Below are 19,201 nucleotides of genomic sequence, written 5' to 3' on the forward strand. Positions count from 1 at the left end.
AAATCCGGGTCGAGAAAGCTAACATCACGTTTGACCCAACAATGCCGTACGCCGACGGATTCCGAAGAAAATTAACAGCCACTAGAGTACACGTGAAGCTTATGTTGAATATTCCATACGGCGGACGCGACGATGCTCTCCGACTGACCACGTCAGCGGAATGGCCGCTCGCTAGCCGACAAGGTCGGACGGCATCGGATGTGGCTACGCGTTTTGATTTGTTGACTCTGGCTGACGAAGCGGACGATAGCGGAGTCTTTCACTCGTGTTTTGACTTGTTGACTCGCGCTGAAAAGCTGCTGACCTCGAAGACTTCCAGGTGTAATTTTATTTGGGCAAAAATGATTTCGGATGAAAATTCCCTAAAAAGCCATATATTTAGGATTTTCTAATTTTATTTACAAGTATTCATGTTACAACTTTCACGTTATATAATGCTTATAATAATCTACTATAATCATGGTTTTTCGACTCGCCACTGCATTCGGAATAAGAGACTATTGTTGATTGAACTGAATCACGATTTTGTATTAATTTAAAGTTATATTTTTATACCGATTTACAACAAGAATCACCAAAACAGAAGAGTAATTCAGAGGAGTCTTATTCTTATGAAAAATTCAACTAATTAGCTAATTTTAACGTATACGAATTCTTACTGTCAAATATCTCTGCTCTATAGGGTTAGGGGGTGGTTTTATTAATACTATTTTTGTTGTGAATTCTCTTTTAATTGCTTTTGATCGGTGCCTCGCAACCTCGTTCGAGTGCATTGACACTAAGGTCGGACATTAAAAAATGTCATAACAAAATTAAACAATTGAACATCAATAAAAAACCGACATGACTAAAACTCCTTTAAATTAAATCTCCTGTGTGGGACTCATTTCTTAGCCTGTTTTATAATAGGAAATAAGAGAAGGGGGTGAAGAAACAATAAAGGAAAAGAAAAAAAAAACATTCATCCTATGCTTTACAAGATAATTACAAGTAGGAGAAGGAGCATAGGGATGATTTGTTGGCTCTGAAAATTTAAATGAATTTGCAGTTTTAACTTTTGAGTTATACGGTATATAACTGTGTATGTTCTATGATTTATTTTATTTTATTTTCTTATGTAAAATCAACGACCAAAAAGTCTAGAACGAGTAAATTCCATTGGGCCTCTCGTTTTTACAGCAATGGAGAAGGGAAAGGGCTCCGTTCGAAAATGGGAAATGGATTTCACTGAAAGTTCTGCTTCTCGAGAGATTCGAGACCCGATAGGCTTCGACCGAGCTTCACAGGAGCAGGTTTTTTATTACTTTTTTTTTCTTTCAGAAAAACTTTGAGTTCGTGCTAGAATTCCAGATAATAGGAGTCGTTTCCGATTCTTGACTTTCAATCGTCGTAGGTGCCTAGATGTTGGGTTAATGTTTCTGTGTGAACTTTATTTTCATCTGGCAGGACGATTCAACGGTTAGCCGACAGAAGAAGGAACATGAGGCGGCCTGGAAAGCACAGGTATCTTTGATTATGAGTTATGTTTTGGGTTTTTCTTTATATGGATAAATAACCCATTTTAGCTTCGTATTAGTCTCACACTTTCGATGAATGTACTTTGTGGGAAGATATGGTAGAAGTTGTTGATTTAAGTTCATCTTTGCATGAGAAGAAAGCTTGGGAAGTGGCTCAAGCCCCGTTCAAGAATTTGTTGATGCTGGGTTTCATGATGTGGATGGCTGGGAGCACTGTCCATTTATTTAGCATTGGTATCACATTCTCAGCTCTTTGGCAGCCTATAAGTGCCCTTCAAAGTGTTGGCAAGGGTATGACTCTTGGCTCTTGCTTATGTTCTTGTTACATTGGCTATATGAACTCTTGTTATATGTTGTCTTCAGATGTAGTATTTTTAACATTCTATTAGTTATACAAATCAAAATACTTAGTAAAACATCTCTTTCTGTGTGAAAGTACCATTCTACATTGAAGGGGATTCCAAGGTAGTCATTGGATGGGGCCATGACACTTCCTTTCCGCCATGGAGGCATTGGGAAATTTTCCAAGAGATTTTAGAGATTACCACATTATTTTCTTGTATTTGGTCTCACATTCCGAGATCTGCAAATTCGGCAACAGATGTGCTTGCCAAACAGGGAGCATATCTTCAACATCTTGTTGTTAGGGATTTGCTCCCTATCTTTTTGTAATTTTTTGCCTTTTTAATGAATTGCATCTTTATCAAAAAAAAAAAAAAAAAAAAAGTACCATTCCACATTTGCCGATTGAATGCTTTAGAACAACTTGTGGGGCTATCTAGTGTAAGTTCTTGGGTTCAAGTCTCACCAGGCTTAGGTGCAGTGTATGGTTTTTGATCAACATCACAAACTTGAGTGTTCTGAACCAATTTACTATATTTTCTTACTTCTCTTCTTGTACTTTTGCCTGTAGCCCACATCTTTCTATGTCACTCACAGTCAGGTGCACCTTCTTCTTTTTCTTTCAAGTGGTTTTTTTTTTTTTTTATTAGCTTGTTCTTGGTTTGTATAATGTGTTGAGGAGTTATTCTTCCACCTCTTCTCCAATACGTCTGTAGCCGTTTTCAGAAGAGGTGAAAAATCGTCTGCACTCTGAGATGCGACAAAGTCAGTCATAATTAGAGGACATTTTTATTTCTTGGTACAAAGAAGTTAACTAACCACTTTAAGGTCAGATTATTACATTGGCTATGATTTTTTGTTCTTCTCTAATATTGAACTAGTCATGCATTTAGTTAATTATTCTTATAGTACTCATCTGAAGCAAAAAAGAAAAAAAGTGGCGGAAATATGTGGAGATACAGTCATTGTCTCACACCTTTTTATGGTGATTTATGGCTAAAGCTACCACAGTAGTTTGATGGTCTCACAGACTATGTTCCAGGATCTTTAATACTTACAAAAATAAGCACAATTTCTTGAATGCTAACATAACTCGAGAAGTGAGGACAACTTTTTTAATAGCTTGCTCTGTAAGGGCCTGTGACCACTGGCCGACGAGTCAATTTGGTATGAGAGGCAGGTTCCACTTCCATATTTTTGTCATAGGCCTTATGTTGTGTACAAATTGGAAGATGTGCATGAAATACTTATTTCTCAATACTATAAATGGCTCAGGGATTCAATGAATTATGGTTATTTTTGCCTTATGGGTTTTGATGTTATCAGTTAGTATGTGATTGGTAGATGTATGGTCTGAACATTCTGGGATTTTCATCTATTCTGTAGCTGGTAATTGGCTTTGATGTTTTCACTTTTTCTATAAGCTCTCCAATCGATCAAAGCATTCATGCTATTGACAATGAAAATTTTACAGTTTTTGAGCCATACAAGGGTCCAAGAGTAGATACTCTCTCACCCAAGTTGCTCTTCATAGCTTTAAATTTGGCAGGGCTGGCATTGGGTGTTTGGAAGGTTAGCCATTTGTATTATGCTTTTAAATGCTTTTCGAATCAGATGTTTCTTTGTTTAAACAAAACAACAGATAATTTTGACCCCTTGTTCATGTAGCACTAATACAAGCTCATCTGTTGTTCTTCTTTCTTTTGAAGAGATCCATATTGTCTTGATTTGCTACTTTTCTTCTTCTTATCTCATGCTTTTCCTTTTGCTTGTGGCAGTTGAATACCCTGGGGCTTCTTCCCACTCATCCATCGGACTGGGTTTCGTCCCTACCTCCAGCTCCGGTAAAACATATTTTTCCTGTTATAACATTTACTAATCTTTATCCATGTGTAGCTTCTGTAGGAAGAATATAAAGAGAAGACAGTCATTTTCTACTAGTACAAAAAATAAAATAAAAAAATCTCATTACAAAGAAACTTGAGCAGGTTCCTAGATCCTAATACGTTAAACATAAAGGCATTTCTTGTTCCTGATGGTTAATGTTTCTTCTCCTTGGTCTAACATCATCTTGTCTTCGTTATAAGTCCGTATTTTGAACTAGAAAATCAATACTTTCTTTAGTCATTGTCAAACTTGCTCCATCAGATACCTTGTCCTTTTGCTTTGGTCAGCTCTAGCAGTTCTTATAATTTTTTTTTCTCATCATATTTGATGAATTGTTTTATCATGTGACACGATCATTTAGTTTTCTCTGTTATCCCATGTCTGACTTCTATGTTCTTTCTTTCCCAATTGTAGGAGGTTGAGTATTCCGTCGGTGCTGTTCCACATTAGTGGGCTTCAGCGGGGAAAAAAATGGATCCTTAGCAAAGCTGGAGATTATTCAATGTTTTGAATATTAGGAGCAGAACTGCTGTGTTTAAACAACTAGTAGTCTCACTGCCATAGGTGTCACTCGCGATCTCTATGCGAGTTTAGTGGCACAGAGCTTTTAATCATCTAATTGATCTGGCTCCTCTGAGGGAAGACAACTTAATCATGCTTTGGGTGGCTTAAATGAAGATGTGCTAGACAAGATATACCTGACCACTATGTTCATTGAAATCTGAAAATAGAAATAGATGTTGCAGACAGGAAGAGGCTAAACTTGTCTTGTCTTAAAGCTAGGTTTGTGGTGAAAGATGCTTTACTTGTTTTAGCGTTGTTGATTGCTCTCTTATATCAGGTAGACTAGAAAATGAGCAGATTGTAGACTCATGATCTGAATCAGGTGCAGAAGAATTGGTAGAACTTCTGAGTCAGACTCATTCGCTCATTTAATTTGGGTTCCCTTCTGAGTCAGACTCTGCCATAAGTTATACTCTGTGATCTTCTCCCTTTTTCCTGTTCTTTTTCTCTTCCCTTAAAGATATTAAAGTGATTCACTAGTGCAAAACTGGCCAGCCTTGCAGTTCTTCTCATTCCATACATATCGGATTGACAGAAATATATCGGCAAATCCATATCGGATTTCAGGATAACCAAACAGTATAGAACTGATAGACCTACCTCTCAGCCAATTCCATCTTTTCGTCCTGCAACCGCGGTCGGAAAGCCAACTGTGTTATAGACTATCAAGCAACCCTGGAATCAGACGGTATATTTTATAACCTAAAATCTGAAAGTAGGGTTCGGTCCAGTATCTTCGCGATCTCTTCAATCCTACCGACATTTCCATTCAAATTTCCCTGTCTGGCAGAATTGCAGCAGCAGCAGCAGCTGGCTTGATTCTCTTTCCAAAGATGAGTCAAATTAATCTAACCTTATCTCAAGAACAACAGATTTTGCAGTTGCACGAAGCTTATCAAAACTAACCCCGGGAGGTCTGGAAATATACTAAAAATCGAAAAGCTTACCCGATTCCACTCTCTTTACAGATTTTCAAAGCTATTATGGAGATCTTCCATTGGATGGTCAAGATTGCCTATGCTGCCTGGTTCCGCGTCGGACCATTTGATGAAGTTAGGCTTGATTTGGTTGAAACTGGGAATTATCCCGCAGGATCTGGTGGGGAGAGAGGTATTTACTGTGAGATGAGGATTAGAAGCGTTGTTGGACAATGTAAATAAAAGTTACGTCGGGAATATAAAACTTAAAAAATTATAATTATGAGGACAAAAATCACTCTTTAATTAATTTTATGCTTATTTTATTTATTTATTTATTAATAAATAAAACAGATTTTTTTTTTTCAAATAATTGATGCAAAGAGAATAATCTCATTCTCTTCTCGTCTGATGAGCTTCTCACGGAAAGGCACTAGCTTCCAACTGTTTTGAGATAACGACAAATTCGACCGGATAAAAAAATTAGTCTTTATTATAGCAGCTTTTCGTTCCGCAAATCTGAGGAGGATTAGGGTGGTTTTGTGATCATTCCGTATAAATTCCATCGCTGGGTGAACATGTAGCGAGAGAATGGTGGCTGAAATGGAGACCAGAGCGGCGGTGGAGAGAGTTGATCAGATCAGAGAAGAAGTAGTGGAGAGGATTGATGAGGGTCCTGCTCCGGATCACATCAGAGTAGTGGAGAGAGTTGATGATGGTTCTACTTCGGATCAGATCAGAGAAGTAGTGGCGAGAGTTGATGATGGTCCTACTCCGGATCATGACCATCGTCCGGATTCAGTAGAGACATATCAAGGTCCGGTGGCTCCAGTTGACAATCGTCTGGTTCTAATGGAGATAAAGGAGAAGGAAAAGAGGAACAAGTATGCTTTTGCTTGCGTTATCATGTCCTCCTTGATCGCTCTGTTGATGGGCTACGGTAATTTTAATTCTTCTCCTTGAATCTCCTTAGTCGCATGTTGTTGGAGACGGGAGACATGAGTTCTCTATTCAGTTTTCTTTTGATTTCTTCTGGTTCCGTTGTGAAATATCGTTCTGGGTTTTGTGCAGATACTGGGGTGATGAGCGGGGCGATGATCTTCATCAAAGAAGACATCAAAATAACAGACGTCCAACTGGAAGTCCTCGCCGGAATTCTAAACTTCTGTGCTTTCGCTGGGTCTCTGGTTGCTGGGAGAACCTCCGACTGGATCGGCAGACGATACACCATCTGCGTCGCCTCCGTCATCTTCTTCTCTGGCTCAATCCTCATGGGTCTGGCTCCGACTTACCCTATGCTGCTCTTCGGCCGGTGCGTCGCTGGCATCGGAGTAGGCTTTGCACTCATGATCTCCCCCGTCTATTCCGCCGAGCTCTCCTCCCCGTCCTTCCGTGGTCAACTGACTTCCCTTAACGAAATCAACATCAGCGTCGGGATCTTACTGGGTTACGTCGCCAATTACCTCTTCGCCAAGCTGCCATTAAAGTACGGGTGGAGAACCATGCTGGGCATCGGCGCGTTCCCTTCTTTCGCCCTCGCGGTGGCGGTCATCGCCATGCCTGAGTCTCCGCGCTGGCTGGTGATGCAAGGCCGCGTGGGTCAGGCAAAGAAGGTTTTACTCAGAGTCTCCAACAGCGAACAAGAAGCGGAAAGCCGTCTCAGAGACATCAAAGTCGCCGCAGGCATAGACGAGAACTGCCAAGACGAGTTCGTAAAACCATCCAAACAAGCCAAAGGCGAAGGCGTCTGGAAGGAGCTTCTCATCAGACCTTCACGCTCGGTGAAACGAATCCTGATAGCCACAGTAGGAATCCACTTCCTCCAGCACGCTGTGGGAATCGAAGCTGTCGTCCTCTACAGCCCTAGAATCTTCCAAGGCGCAGGCGTTCACGGCAAGAACAACTTACTAATCGCCACAGTGGGGGTGGGCATCACGAAGACCGTCTTCATCCTGGTGGCCACGTTTTTTGCAGACAAGATCGGCAGGAAGGCATTGCTGCTAATAAGCACTACCGGAGCTCTGATATCCCTACTCGCATTAGGAACTGGACTGACCGTGGTTCAGCACTCCCATGACACCGTGATGTGGGCGTTTGTGGTTTCGATAGCGTCTGTTTTCACCTACATAGCCTTCTTCTCCATGGGGCTGGGGCCTGTGACATGGATTTACACCTCTGAGATCTGGCCACTGAGATTGAGGGCACAAGGGGCTAGCATTGGAGTGGCTGTGAACAGGATCATGAACGCTACCCTATCGACCAGCTTCATATCTCTGTACCAGGCTATCACCATTGGTGGGAGCTTCTTCTTGTTTGCTGGCATTGCTGCTCTGGCTTGGCTGTTTTTCTTCTTCTTTCTGCCTGAAACTAAAGGCAGGCATCTGGAGGAGATGGAGATGCTCTTTGCTAGGAAGAAGGGGGAGAAGGTGCAGCAGCAATATAGAAACGAGGCTGAGTTGTGTGCCTCATAGAAGAGGATTATGGATTTTTTTTAACAGTTTGTGGAAGAACAAAATGAAAGAAAAATCTCTCTTTTTAACTTTTAATGATTTTTTATAAAAATAACACCCATTTTATTGTGTTTATCACTTTTTTCATTTTTTCATTTGTCTTTTCCCATTTCTCTTACGAAATTACATGGCAGAATGTGTCGGAATAAGTTCAAAGCTTATGTGTCACTTTTGACCGTACACATGTATAGTGGACCGGTCAAAGTTGGGTATTTTTCAAAATAAGTTAAAAGTGACGTCATTTATTGAAATAAAATTTTTAAAATAGGTAATTTGGTAAAAAGCCCTTAAATAAATTAACCATTTGTGTTGCCATAGGAAAAAAAAATCATATTTCTCTTATGAAATTACCTGGCAGACTGTGTCGGAATGGTGACTTACCTGACAGATGATATGTAAGAATGGTGACATGGCATCTTACTTGACAGATGATGTGTCGGAATGGTGATGTGGCATCTTATATGACAGATGATGTGTCAGAATGGTGACATGGTATCTTACCTGGCAGGTGGCGTGTCAGAATAGTGATGTGGTAGTCGTTGTGCCTATTTACTCACACAATACTAATGATGTGGTGACACGTAATCAATCAAAGTTTATGTGTCACATTTGACTGTACACATGTACAATTGATCGGTCAAAGTTAGGGGAAGAGCGGGATGGTTCATATAAAGAACAAATTAAGAGGGGAAAAGGTTCATCCCTTCACTCTCATGTTTGAGTCTTGATGCACAATGAACATAGTTCAGATTTGCTAGCTCTAAATCTAAGCATAAGGTAAAGACTCTTTCAATTTTATTATAGGGTAGATTCTTTCCGATCAATCACAGTATTGTGTCTTATTTGTACACTACAAATAGTTTGGCTTATTTGGGGACTTTTCATGCCACCTTGGGAAAACAAAATGATTGTCATTTTTTCTTTAATTAATTTTTCACGGTAAACTTTTCCTACTGAAAAAATACACTATTTTAGTGTTTGTGCCATTTTTATTGAGTACAATTTTTTTCTCGATTCTTCTTAATTTCTCTTGTTTTAAAGATAATGTTGATTAAAAAGAATACGAAAATGAGTTTCCTATTGCTCAAATAAGAAACTATAGGAAAAATAAGCTAAGAAGTACAATAGTGATTCTTAATCACTTACCTCTTATTTTATCGTTATAATTTTTTTTTAATGTAAACATGACATACACCATAACTAATTTTTGTATATTTCTTATGGTGGCACAAATGCAAGAAAATTGGACATACGATAGTTTTCCTGCAGGAAAAGTTCCAAGTGAAAAATTAATTAAAGGAAAAATGTCAATCATTTTGATTTCCCAAGGCGGCATGAAACGTCCCCAGATAAGCAAAACTATTTTTTAGTGTACAAATAAGACACTTTAATGTGAGTGATTGGAAAAAAAATCTATGCTAAAATGAAATTGAATACTCTAAAAATAAAAATAAAAACACCAAGAAATTTTATGTGTTCAACATCGGAAATCTAAAATATAGACAAAAAGAAAAAAATATTTATTTTATTGAATGTAACTGAGTATTACATTAAGTACATATCAATTTAATATTTATAGTCTAAAAGGGAAATAATTTTGAATCTTAACCAAGGATTCTCAATTGCTTTGTTTTGCAACGAGTCACCTGATTTGCATAATTAACGTAAATCAAGATATTTTATCTTAATTTTTGCAATCAAAACAAATCAATCTTTATTAATTTATCATTGATTTTTTCAATTTAATAGCTAAGTTTATTCCAAAAATTACCTGTTATTTCTCTCTTTACATCCTCCTCAGTTCGAATTGGGTTGAGAGAAAAATATAATTAAACAGAACCCCCATCTTGTGAAGGGGAACTTCTTGTACTTGACCTCTTTGATGGCAAAATAATATGGCATGTTTTGTATGGAGGAATGTTTGGTTATATGTGGGTGACAACAAGTGTCTCTATACTATGAAAATGTGATTTATACAAGTAAATGAAACAAATAGATGGTGATATAAATGGAAGAGATAAAACAAAATAATAATGAAAGTGGGATAATGAATACATATTATTTATATGTGTGTATATATATGTATATATTTATATTATATTTATAAAGTATGTGATATAATATCGTGTCTATCACATAACTTATGTTCTTAGTATCATAACATAAAATATCTTTATATTAATTCAAGATATAACTCTATTCTCAATATGTCCTTGTATTTAAAATAATATATATTTGATTGTTTATTAAATAAGCGAAGTAGATTTGGTAAAAATCATAAGAAAATAAGGTGAACTAGATTGGTTTTCTATTGAACAAAGTTTGGACGAGTTTAGGTCCAAAATTGATAAAAACCCAAACCAAACCAAACCAAATAGGTGAGTTGGACTGGATCTATTTGCATATCACACGTCAAAGTTGCGTGTCTGATCTGGACCCGATAGCAAACTTTCAACACGAATCGAAAACAATGAAGCGGATTGACACATTAAATCCAAACTTGTGTGTTGGATTGACATGCGGTTGAGAGCTCTTGACCTGGTACCATTGCCTGAGATCGAATTCGATTTCTAAACCAAGTGAGCCAACATTGTTATGACAAAACAAGATCAAGGGACTGACGGAACAGTCCAAACATCCACAAGAGAGAGCGTAGCTCTCTGGTTTCACAGCGAAACGAAACACACGACGAAATCCAGAATTCTGTCCGTCGGAGATTTTTCCCCTTTCATTAAATATATATCCTTTAGGTTTTCCTGTTACAAAATGGCCCATGGGCCCAAGACAATACCCCCTCATCCCATTAAGCCTAATCAAATAACCCTATATACATATCCCAAATTATACAACAATTATGAATATAAATTACATTGAATATACATTTTAACATATCGTAACATCCCCCCTCAAATTGATGATGGTGAGTCAACCAGCAACAATTTGCCAACCAAAAAATTATGTCGGGATTGAGACAATGCTTTGGTGAAGACATCGGCCACTTGAAGATCCGAAGAAATGTACGGTAGAGATATTACCCGGCGCTCCAAAGTATCACGGATGGAGTGACAGTCAACCTCAATATGCTTGGTACGCTCATGAAAAACCGGATTGGCTGCAATCTGTATAGCACTTGTATTATCTGCATGAAGCGGTGTAGAGGAGGGTTGAGAAAACTGGAGCTCAGCAAGAAGACCACGGAGCCAAATAACTTCCGAACACGCAGTAGACATAGCACGATACTCGGCCTCGGTAGATGACTTGGACACTCGATCTTGTTTCTTACATTTCCAAGAAATTAGTGCATCGCCTAAAAACATACACCAGCCTGTAGTAGATCGACGGGTATCGGGGCACCCTGCCCAATCAGCATCACTGTAGGCAACCAGATGTAGCGCAGAGCCAGTAGGAAAGAATAAACCACGAGCAGGGGAGCCGCGCAGATAGCGGATGATGCGCTGAACGGCCGCAAGATGAAGATGTCGAGGAGATGCCATAAACTGACTGACCTTATGAACAGCATAGGAAATGTCCGGGCGAGTAGTAGTCAAGTAGATGAGACTCCCGACTAGACGTCGATAGATAGTCGGATCATCAAGGAGAGTCCCTTCATCTTTCCGATATTTGACATTGACCTCCATAGGGGTAGCCACCGAAGATGTGTCCTCCAACCCAGCGAGTGTGATAAGATCTTGAATATACTTATGTTGGTTTAAGAAAATACCTTTAAGTGTGTGATGGACCTCCAACCCTAAGAAGTAGGTGAGGCGTCCAAGATCCTTCATATGAAAAGTGGCATGCAACACCTTCTGAAGCGTGGAAATCAGTCCAGAGTCAGTGCCAGTAATGATGATGTCATCCACATAAACCAAGAGAATGACCATGCCTGCAACAGACTTATGATAAAAGAGGGAGGAATCATACTGACTCTGGGTAAACCGGTGGAGAATAAGAGTGCTACGGAATTTCTCAAACCAAGCCCGAGGGGCTTGTTTAAGCCCATACAAAGGACGTCGTAGCTTGCATACGTGATCGGGAGAGGATGTAGACACACCCGAGGGAAGCTTCATATAGACATCTTCCTGCAGATCACCGTGGAGAAAAGCATTCTTCACATCCATCTGATGCAATGGCCAAGATTGAGAGGCTGCAATGGCTAAGATAGTACGGACTGTGGTCATCTTGGCAACTGGGGCAAAAGTTTCCTCATAATCAATCCCATATTCCTGCCTGTTCCCCAGGTCCACAAGGCGGGCTTTGTACCGATCCAATGATCCATCGGAACGCAGCTTGACAGAGAAGACCCACTTACTTCCAAGAGGTCGAATAGTGGGAGGGCAAGCCACAATGTCCCAGGTGTGATTCTCCTCTAGCGCTTGTAGTTCAGTTTGGATGGCCTTTTGCCAACACGCATGTGCTATGGCCTGTTTATATCCAGAAGGAATGGAAATAGAAGACAAAGTAGCTACCAGAGATACAGGGGAGGGAAAACCATATCGGTCAGGAGGGTGAGAACTACGTGTGGATCGACGAAGATGGAGGGGAGCAGAAGTAGAGGGAGGATCAGGAGCAAGCGCTAGGTCAGAAGGGGAAGAGGGCAGCGAAGCAGTGGATTGAGGCTCATCAAAGCTCGGCAAACTAGACAAAGAGGTAGACGGAAGTGTAACTTGAGATGGAAAGAAATATTGGTTTTCAAAGAAGACCACATTCCGAGAAACACGGACTCGACGTGCCTGAGGATCATAGCAAACATAGCCCTTTTGAACACCGGCATACCCAAGAAATGCACACATAACGGATTGAGCTGTAAGTTTATGTCGTTCATGATCAGGTAAATGCACAAAACAAACACAACCGAACGTCCGAAGAGCTGTGTAGGACGGAGAGTAACCGAATAATTTAACAAAGGGAGAGACATGATGCAAGACAGGCGAGGGCAGGCGGTTAATTAAATGGACGGAGGTAGAGAGAGCTTCACACCAAAACCTAGGAGGAACGGATGATTCAATGAGAAGGGTGCGGACCATATCAAGAAGGTGACGATTTTTGCACTCAGCAACACCATTTTGTTGGGGTGTCGAGGGACAAGAACGTTGAGAGATAATGCCTTTGTTTTGAAGAAATTCTTGAAATTCTGCCGACATGTACTCGCCCCCAGAGTCAGAGCGGAGTACTTTAAGGTGAGCGGAGAACTGGGTTTCAATGAGTGCAAGAAACCTCTTAAAAACGACAAAAACGTCAGACTTAGCTCGTAGGAAGTAGACCCAGGTAAATCGACTAAAGTCATCAATAAAGGTGACAAAGTACTTAAAGCGTGCATGCGAGATAACAGGAGCAATTCCCCAAACATCACTATGAATAAGGTCAAAGCAGTGGGAAGCATGCGAGGCATGATGCGGAAATGATAAAGTTTTACTTTTGCCAAGTTTACATGATGAACAGTCAAATGACGTGTCACAAGACATACAATCTTGATTGCCTAATAAACCTGATTTAAATAATGTACGAAGTACAGCCGAGTTTGGGTGGCCTAGACGTCTATGCCACAACTTAGGGCCAGATCCAACAACATTACAAGCAAAAGAAAGTACAGGAGAATGTGGAATAACAGTGGATAGAAAGACTTTAAGTGGAAATAGCCTGCCCACTTTAGGCCCCTTCGCGATCACCTTCCCCGACGCTTGATCCTGCACAACACAGCCAAAGCGAGAAAACTGAACATTACAGTTTTTATCAACCAATTGACCAACAGACAAAAGGTTTGTCGACAGGTCAGGAGACACAAAGACATCAGCTAAAGATGGAGAGAGATCACCAACAACACTGATAGGCAGAGTGCTGCCATCAGCAGTGTTGATGTGCAGATTGCCATCATACTTTCGGACATTCGAAAGAGATACCACATTGTTGGTCATGTGGTTAGAGGCACCAGAATCAAAATACCATGGGTGAGTAGAAAAGTTCTGTTTACCTGAGATACCAAAAGTAGAAAAGGCAGAAATGATCATCTGTTGTACCATTTCAGGAGTGAGAGTGGTGGAATTGGCAGGTGCTGGTGGAACAGGAATGATAGGGACTGAAACAGCAGGTGGCAATGTGGTAGAACTAGATGTACCAATGGATGCATGATAAGCGGTAGGCTTCCTCCGTGGAGGTCGTGTAGGGCAAACGGTGATGTGATGACCCGGCTTCTTACAGTAGCTACAGAATAGAACCGACTTCTTGGGGCAGTCCCGAACAAAGTGACCATAAGCCTTGCAATGGAAGCACTGAACAGAACTGGTGTCCCGACCCTGAGGCCTTCCTTGTGCTACATAAGCTACAGGAGCCGAGAGATCATCCTAAACGCGAGGTGTCATGCTAGCCTGAGTAGTAAGGCGTTGCTCCTCCTGGAGAAGGTCACTCAAACAGGCATCTAGGGACGGCACCGGATGACGATTCATCAGATGTGATCGAGCAATCTCAAACTCGGGACGAAGCTTCATCAAGAATTGATCCCGTTTACTGGTGTCATGGACAGCTTGCACAGCAGAGAGAGCAGCAGCAGGGACATCCTCGTAAACAATGTCAGTGTAGTCAGCCCATAGATTTTGGAAGCCCGAGAAATATTCTTCAATCGAACGACTGCCTTGGGTGAAATTTGCAAGTTCATATTCAACTTGAAATCGACGGGCCGTGCTGGTTTGACGATAAACTTTGTGGAGGTAATTCCACATATCTGCGGCAGTTTTGTAGGGCCTCAGATTTGGGACTAGGTGAGGCTCAAGAGATCCAAGTATCCAAGTCATGACTCTAGCATCCATGATGATCCATTTTGACAATGCGTCAGCATCGCCAGGGGCCGGATCACTCCCATCAATATGACCCCATAAACCTCTTCCCTGAACAAATAACCGGAACTGAAATTCCCAAGTACCGTAGTTCTTACCCGTGAACCGAATAGGAACGAAATCGGACTTATCTGCTGACATGATAAAATTGAATCTAGCAAAATTCCTGATGCACCCCCGCAAGATAAGAAATTCCAAGTAAACCCTCACTTTTCAGAAATTGCAAATAGACCCCTATACTTACAGAAATCCAAGAGTTGCCCCCAGGTTAACAGAAATTCGAATTAGGCACCCAAACTTTCAGAAATTCGAAAAGCAGCCTCGTACTTTCAGAAATGCCAGAATGGCCCCCCAAGCTTCCAGAAATTGCAAAGCGGCCCCCAAACTTTCATAAATTTCAAAGCGGCCCCCAAACGTGCATATATTTCATAGCGGCCCCCGATCTTTCAGAAATTTCAAAGAGGCCCCCAATAGTTCAGAAATTGCAAAGCGGCCCCCAAAGATTTTAAAATTGCAAAATGACCATATGCCAAATAATCACCCGAAACGAACGCGCGGGAGAAAAAAAATTTACCTTCGTTCCCCCTTCCGGCGAGTTTCTGCCGAGAACCTCCGTCGCGCTGTAGCTTCTCCGGCAACGAAACCACCGATGGAGCTGTTCCGACGACGGAACCACAACGTTTCCAAGTTCGGAAAATACTTGCCGACAACCCCTTTTGTTTCCCCTTCCGGCGAGAGCCTCTACGGGTCGTTTCCCCTTCCGGCGAGAAGCCCCTTTCCGGTAACGGAACTCCCGTAACTCGTCCGGCAACGAAACCACCCCACAAGTATTTCTAACAGCGCACGAAATCAATGCCGAAGTGAAGAGAAAAAAAATTGGTCGGACAACACAGGTCGTCGGACGAGAAATACGTCGGGGTTATTCTTCAGAGCTCTGATACCATGACAAAACAAGATCAAGGGACTGACGGAACAGTCCAAACATCCACAAGAGAGAGCGTAGCTCTCTGGTTTCACAGCGAAACGAAACACACGACGAAATCCAGAATTCTGTCCGTCGGAGATTTTTCCCCTTTCATTAAATATATATCCTTTAGGTTTTCCTGTTACAAAATGGCCCATGGGCCCAAGACAATACCCCCTCATCCCATTAAGCCTAATCAAATAACCCTATATACATATCCCAAATTATACAACAATTATGAATATAAATTACATTGAATATACATTTTAACATATCGTAACATGTTATTCATGGGAGCTACACTGGCTTGTTGTCTTCAGATGGTTTTTGACCTAATCGGGCAAAATATTCTTTTTTTTTTGTTCAATAGTAGTTTCAATTCTAAGTTTAATGGCTGATATTTAAAACATGAAAGGTGAAACACTTTCTGTTGAATTTATGGAAAAGAGAAATACTTCATTGACTTCATATATTCAGAGTACATGAACCTCTATTTATAATAGAGAAAAATAGTAGAGTCTAATTACAATTAAACTACCTTTGTCCTAATTACACCCAAACTCTAACACTTAAAGATAAGTCCTATCATAATTAAATAACTCAATATAAATAAAAGATAACATAACTCAAACTAGAACTCTTCCATGAGACGTGACCATAAGATAAAGATGTCAGCTCATGGCTATCTTTGTGGGTCCTACTTGATCTTCTAACGAGCTCGTGGTTATCTTTGTGAGTCCTTCTTGGTCTTCCAACCAGCTTGTGGTTATCTTTGTGACTCCCACTTGATCTTCCAACTTATGTGATGTGGATGTCAGCTCGTAGTAATCATGGCGGATCCTACTTCTTATGGGCTTGGGCCCATCTTACAATACTCTTAGATACGTGGGTCTTCCTTGGTCGTGTAGCCCATCTTACAATACTCTTAGATACATGGGCCTTCCTTGGTTGTGTGGCCCATCTTACAATAATCTTAGGTATGTGAGCCTTCCTTGGTTGTGTAGTTTGGGCATTCCTTGGTCGTGTGGGTTTGGGCCCATCTTCCAACACTCCACATCAAGTTGGGGGTGAGAGAACATCATGAACTCCCAGCTTGCTACAAATGATGTATAAAATATTTTTGTATAAAATTGCAGTCCTCCATATCTTCCAACACTCCCTCTCACACTGGTGGCTCTTCCATGAGGCCCAACTGGCATAAGATAAGTGAGACTAAAATCACTCCAAGACCTATAACATTGCTCTATACTCCAGTAGGTTGGAAAGCTACTAACTTCTATAAGTGGTGGGTCTATACGCAAAGCTCAGAAGTGTAACAAACCTTCTCCATCACCGTGTCCCTCAAGAGGACAACAACCCTCAAGTGGTAGGAGTAATAAATGCCAATTAAGGGGGGGAGGGGGGAGGGGGAGGTATGACATAGATGTACTAATAAGCTCTTCCATCACGCCGATGTAATATAGATGTAGTAATAAGCTCCTCTGTCACGGTGTCCCTACCGTAGCAACACTCATAAGGTTAAAATAAGGGTTGGCCCAAAGATATTAAAGGATGGTATGAGAAAAGATACTGAGGCCACCACTTCTTCAATAATAATGTCTCATCCAAAGAGACACAATAACTACAGCTAAAATGGGTTTGGGCCCATATAACACGAACCAAAATAATAAACCTTGTAAAAGGACCCATAAAATAATCCGATGCAAAAATTTCTTTATAGATGCAAAAGCTTCATCTTTTGTGCTCCCTCTTTCTTGAATATTTCGGTCACATAAAACTTATCCACAACATATGGAATAAAATACCTCTTTCTTGAACTTCTGGTACTTCTCCCCCTCAAACTGGGAGGTAATGGCAAGGATCCCAGCTTGAACCAAATATCATAGAAGTAGTAATAAACTCAAATAATATAGATGTAGTAATAAGCCCTCAAACCAGGGAGAAGTGGGATATTTTCCTGATATAGCAACTCAAAAAATGACGCAAAACAATTGGCTTAAATTCGGATTTTTCAATGCAATAGGACACCAGCATGACCTTTTATTTTTCCATAATGAATATATCTTTAAATATAGAGTAAATTGACATAAAATTTTCTCCTTTTGAAACTAGACTTAAATACCTTTCATACAAGTATAACTTCTCTTTATAAATTATACTTTTTTTGAGATAAATAATCTGATAGATTTCAGTCACTATAATCTGGCATAACTATGTAATTTTTTCTCCTTTTGCCAGTATGACCATTGACTCTTCCAAGATCAATATCTCCTTATAAAAAACTCAAATTGAGAATTGGTTGAATAGGTAAGAGAATATACTGACATATATTTATTTTGATATATAATTCTCCATATAAAGTCTCGTTCTTGATAGTATAAAGTACCTCGAAAGTTGAAGAGTTTTACTGTTGCTTGAACCTTTTTTGCAATCTGACTTTCGCTGTTTCAAATATCAATTTCTCTTTGTAGATTACTCAGATCGAGAATTGGTTGAAAAGGTAAGAAAATAGACTTACATATCTTTCTTTTAATATATAATTCTCCATAGTCTCGTTCTTGATTGCATTAAATACCTCAGAAATTGAAGCTTTCTATAGCTGCTCGAACATTTTTTGCAATTTGACCTTCGCTGCTTTAAATATCGATTTCTCTAATTGGAAAAAATCATTTTTCCTTGGAAAGTAGACTCGAATATCTTTCCGTAAATACATAATTTGCAATATGAAAAATTCAATATAGAGGTGAAAAACATCAAACAAGTAACATGTGTAGGGTCTAAAAAAAAAGATACATACGAAACCCAAACTGCTAGAGATAATAAATTTGAAAATATCACATTACCTCTGTGGGTTGACCGAGTCAACTCATAAAACCTGCTCTAATACAATGTTGAATTTATGGAAAAGAGAAGTATTTTATTGACTTCTTATAATCCGAGTACATGAACCTCTATTTATAATAGAGAAAAGTAGTAAATTCCAATTACAATTAAACAACCTTTGACCCACTTACACCAAAACTCTAACACTTAAAGATAAGTCCTAGCATAATTAAATAACTCAATATAAATAGAAGACAACATAACTCAAATTAGAACTTTCTATGAGGACATGACCATAAGATAAAGACGCCAGCTCGTGGCTATCTTTGTAGGTCCTACTTGATCTTCTAACCAACTCGTGGTTATTTTTGTGAGTCCTGCTTGATTTTCCAACCATCTTGTGGTTATCTTTGCGAGTCTCACTTGATCTTCCAACTTATCTGATAAGGATGCCTGCTCGTGGTAATCATGGTGGATCGTACTTGTTATGGGCTTGTGCCCATTTTACAATACTCATAGATATGTGGGTCTTCCTGGTCGTGTGGACTTGGGCCTATTTTCCAACAATTTCTTACCGACGAAGCACTTGAAATTCATTTCTCAATGGTTTTAAAATTTTCAAAATGAACCAATCTATCTAATAAATAAAACAATTTAAAAAGAAACAAAAAAATTGAGTTTGGAAAATGATAAAAAAACTAAAGATCTGACTTTTGGTGCGACCATTAGGGGGTGGCATTGAGTCTAGTAAAGCTCGAACCTACATATGTTTGAGCTTGGCTTGATCTAAATACTTAGAATTGGAGCTTGAGCTCAAGCTCAACCTCGAATACTAAATTAGAATCGAGCT

At 39.9% G+C, this 19,201-nt stretch overlaps 2 protein-coding genes across 2 annotated transcripts; both read left to right on the forward strand.

Moving 5' to 3' along the window:
* The first annotated feature begins 1,154 nt into the window (after window positions 1-1,154).
* Window positions 1,155-4,779, forward strand: LOC137951984 (uncharacterized). Its single transcript, XM_068799014.1, has 6 exons — window positions 1,155-1,292; window positions 1,447-1,503; window positions 1,655-1,808; window positions 3,334-3,431; window positions 3,638-3,703; window positions 4,161-4,779. Exons 1-6 carry the CDS (start codon window positions 1,182-1,184, stop codon window positions 4,194-4,196), a joined length of 522 nt encoding a protein of 173 aa, XP_068655115.1. The 5' UTR covers window positions 1,155-1,181; the 3' UTR covers window positions 4,197-4,779.
* Window positions 4,780-6,079: 1,300 nt separating this feature from the next.
* Window positions 6,080-7,698, forward strand: LOC137952102 (probable polyol transporter 6). Its single transcript, XM_068799171.1, has 2 exons — window positions 6,080-6,167; window positions 6,299-7,698. The coding sequence occupies exons 1-2, from the start codon at window positions 6,080-6,082 to the stop codon at window positions 7,696-7,698; spliced, it is 1,488 nt and encodes a 495-aa protein (XP_068655272.1).
* The last annotated feature ends 11,503 nt before the right edge of the window (window positions 7,699-19,201 follow it).

This window comes from Aristolochia californica, unplaced genomic scaffold (genome assembly GCF_029961685.1).
Source record: "Aristolochia californica isolate CCGP_79_NKW_82.1479 unplaced genomic scaffold, dmAriCali1.0.hap1 SCAF_15, whole genome shotgun sequence".
Taxonomy (NCBI): Eukaryota; Viridiplantae; Streptophyta; class Magnoliopsida; order Piperales; family Aristolochiaceae; genus Aristolochia; species Aristolochia californica.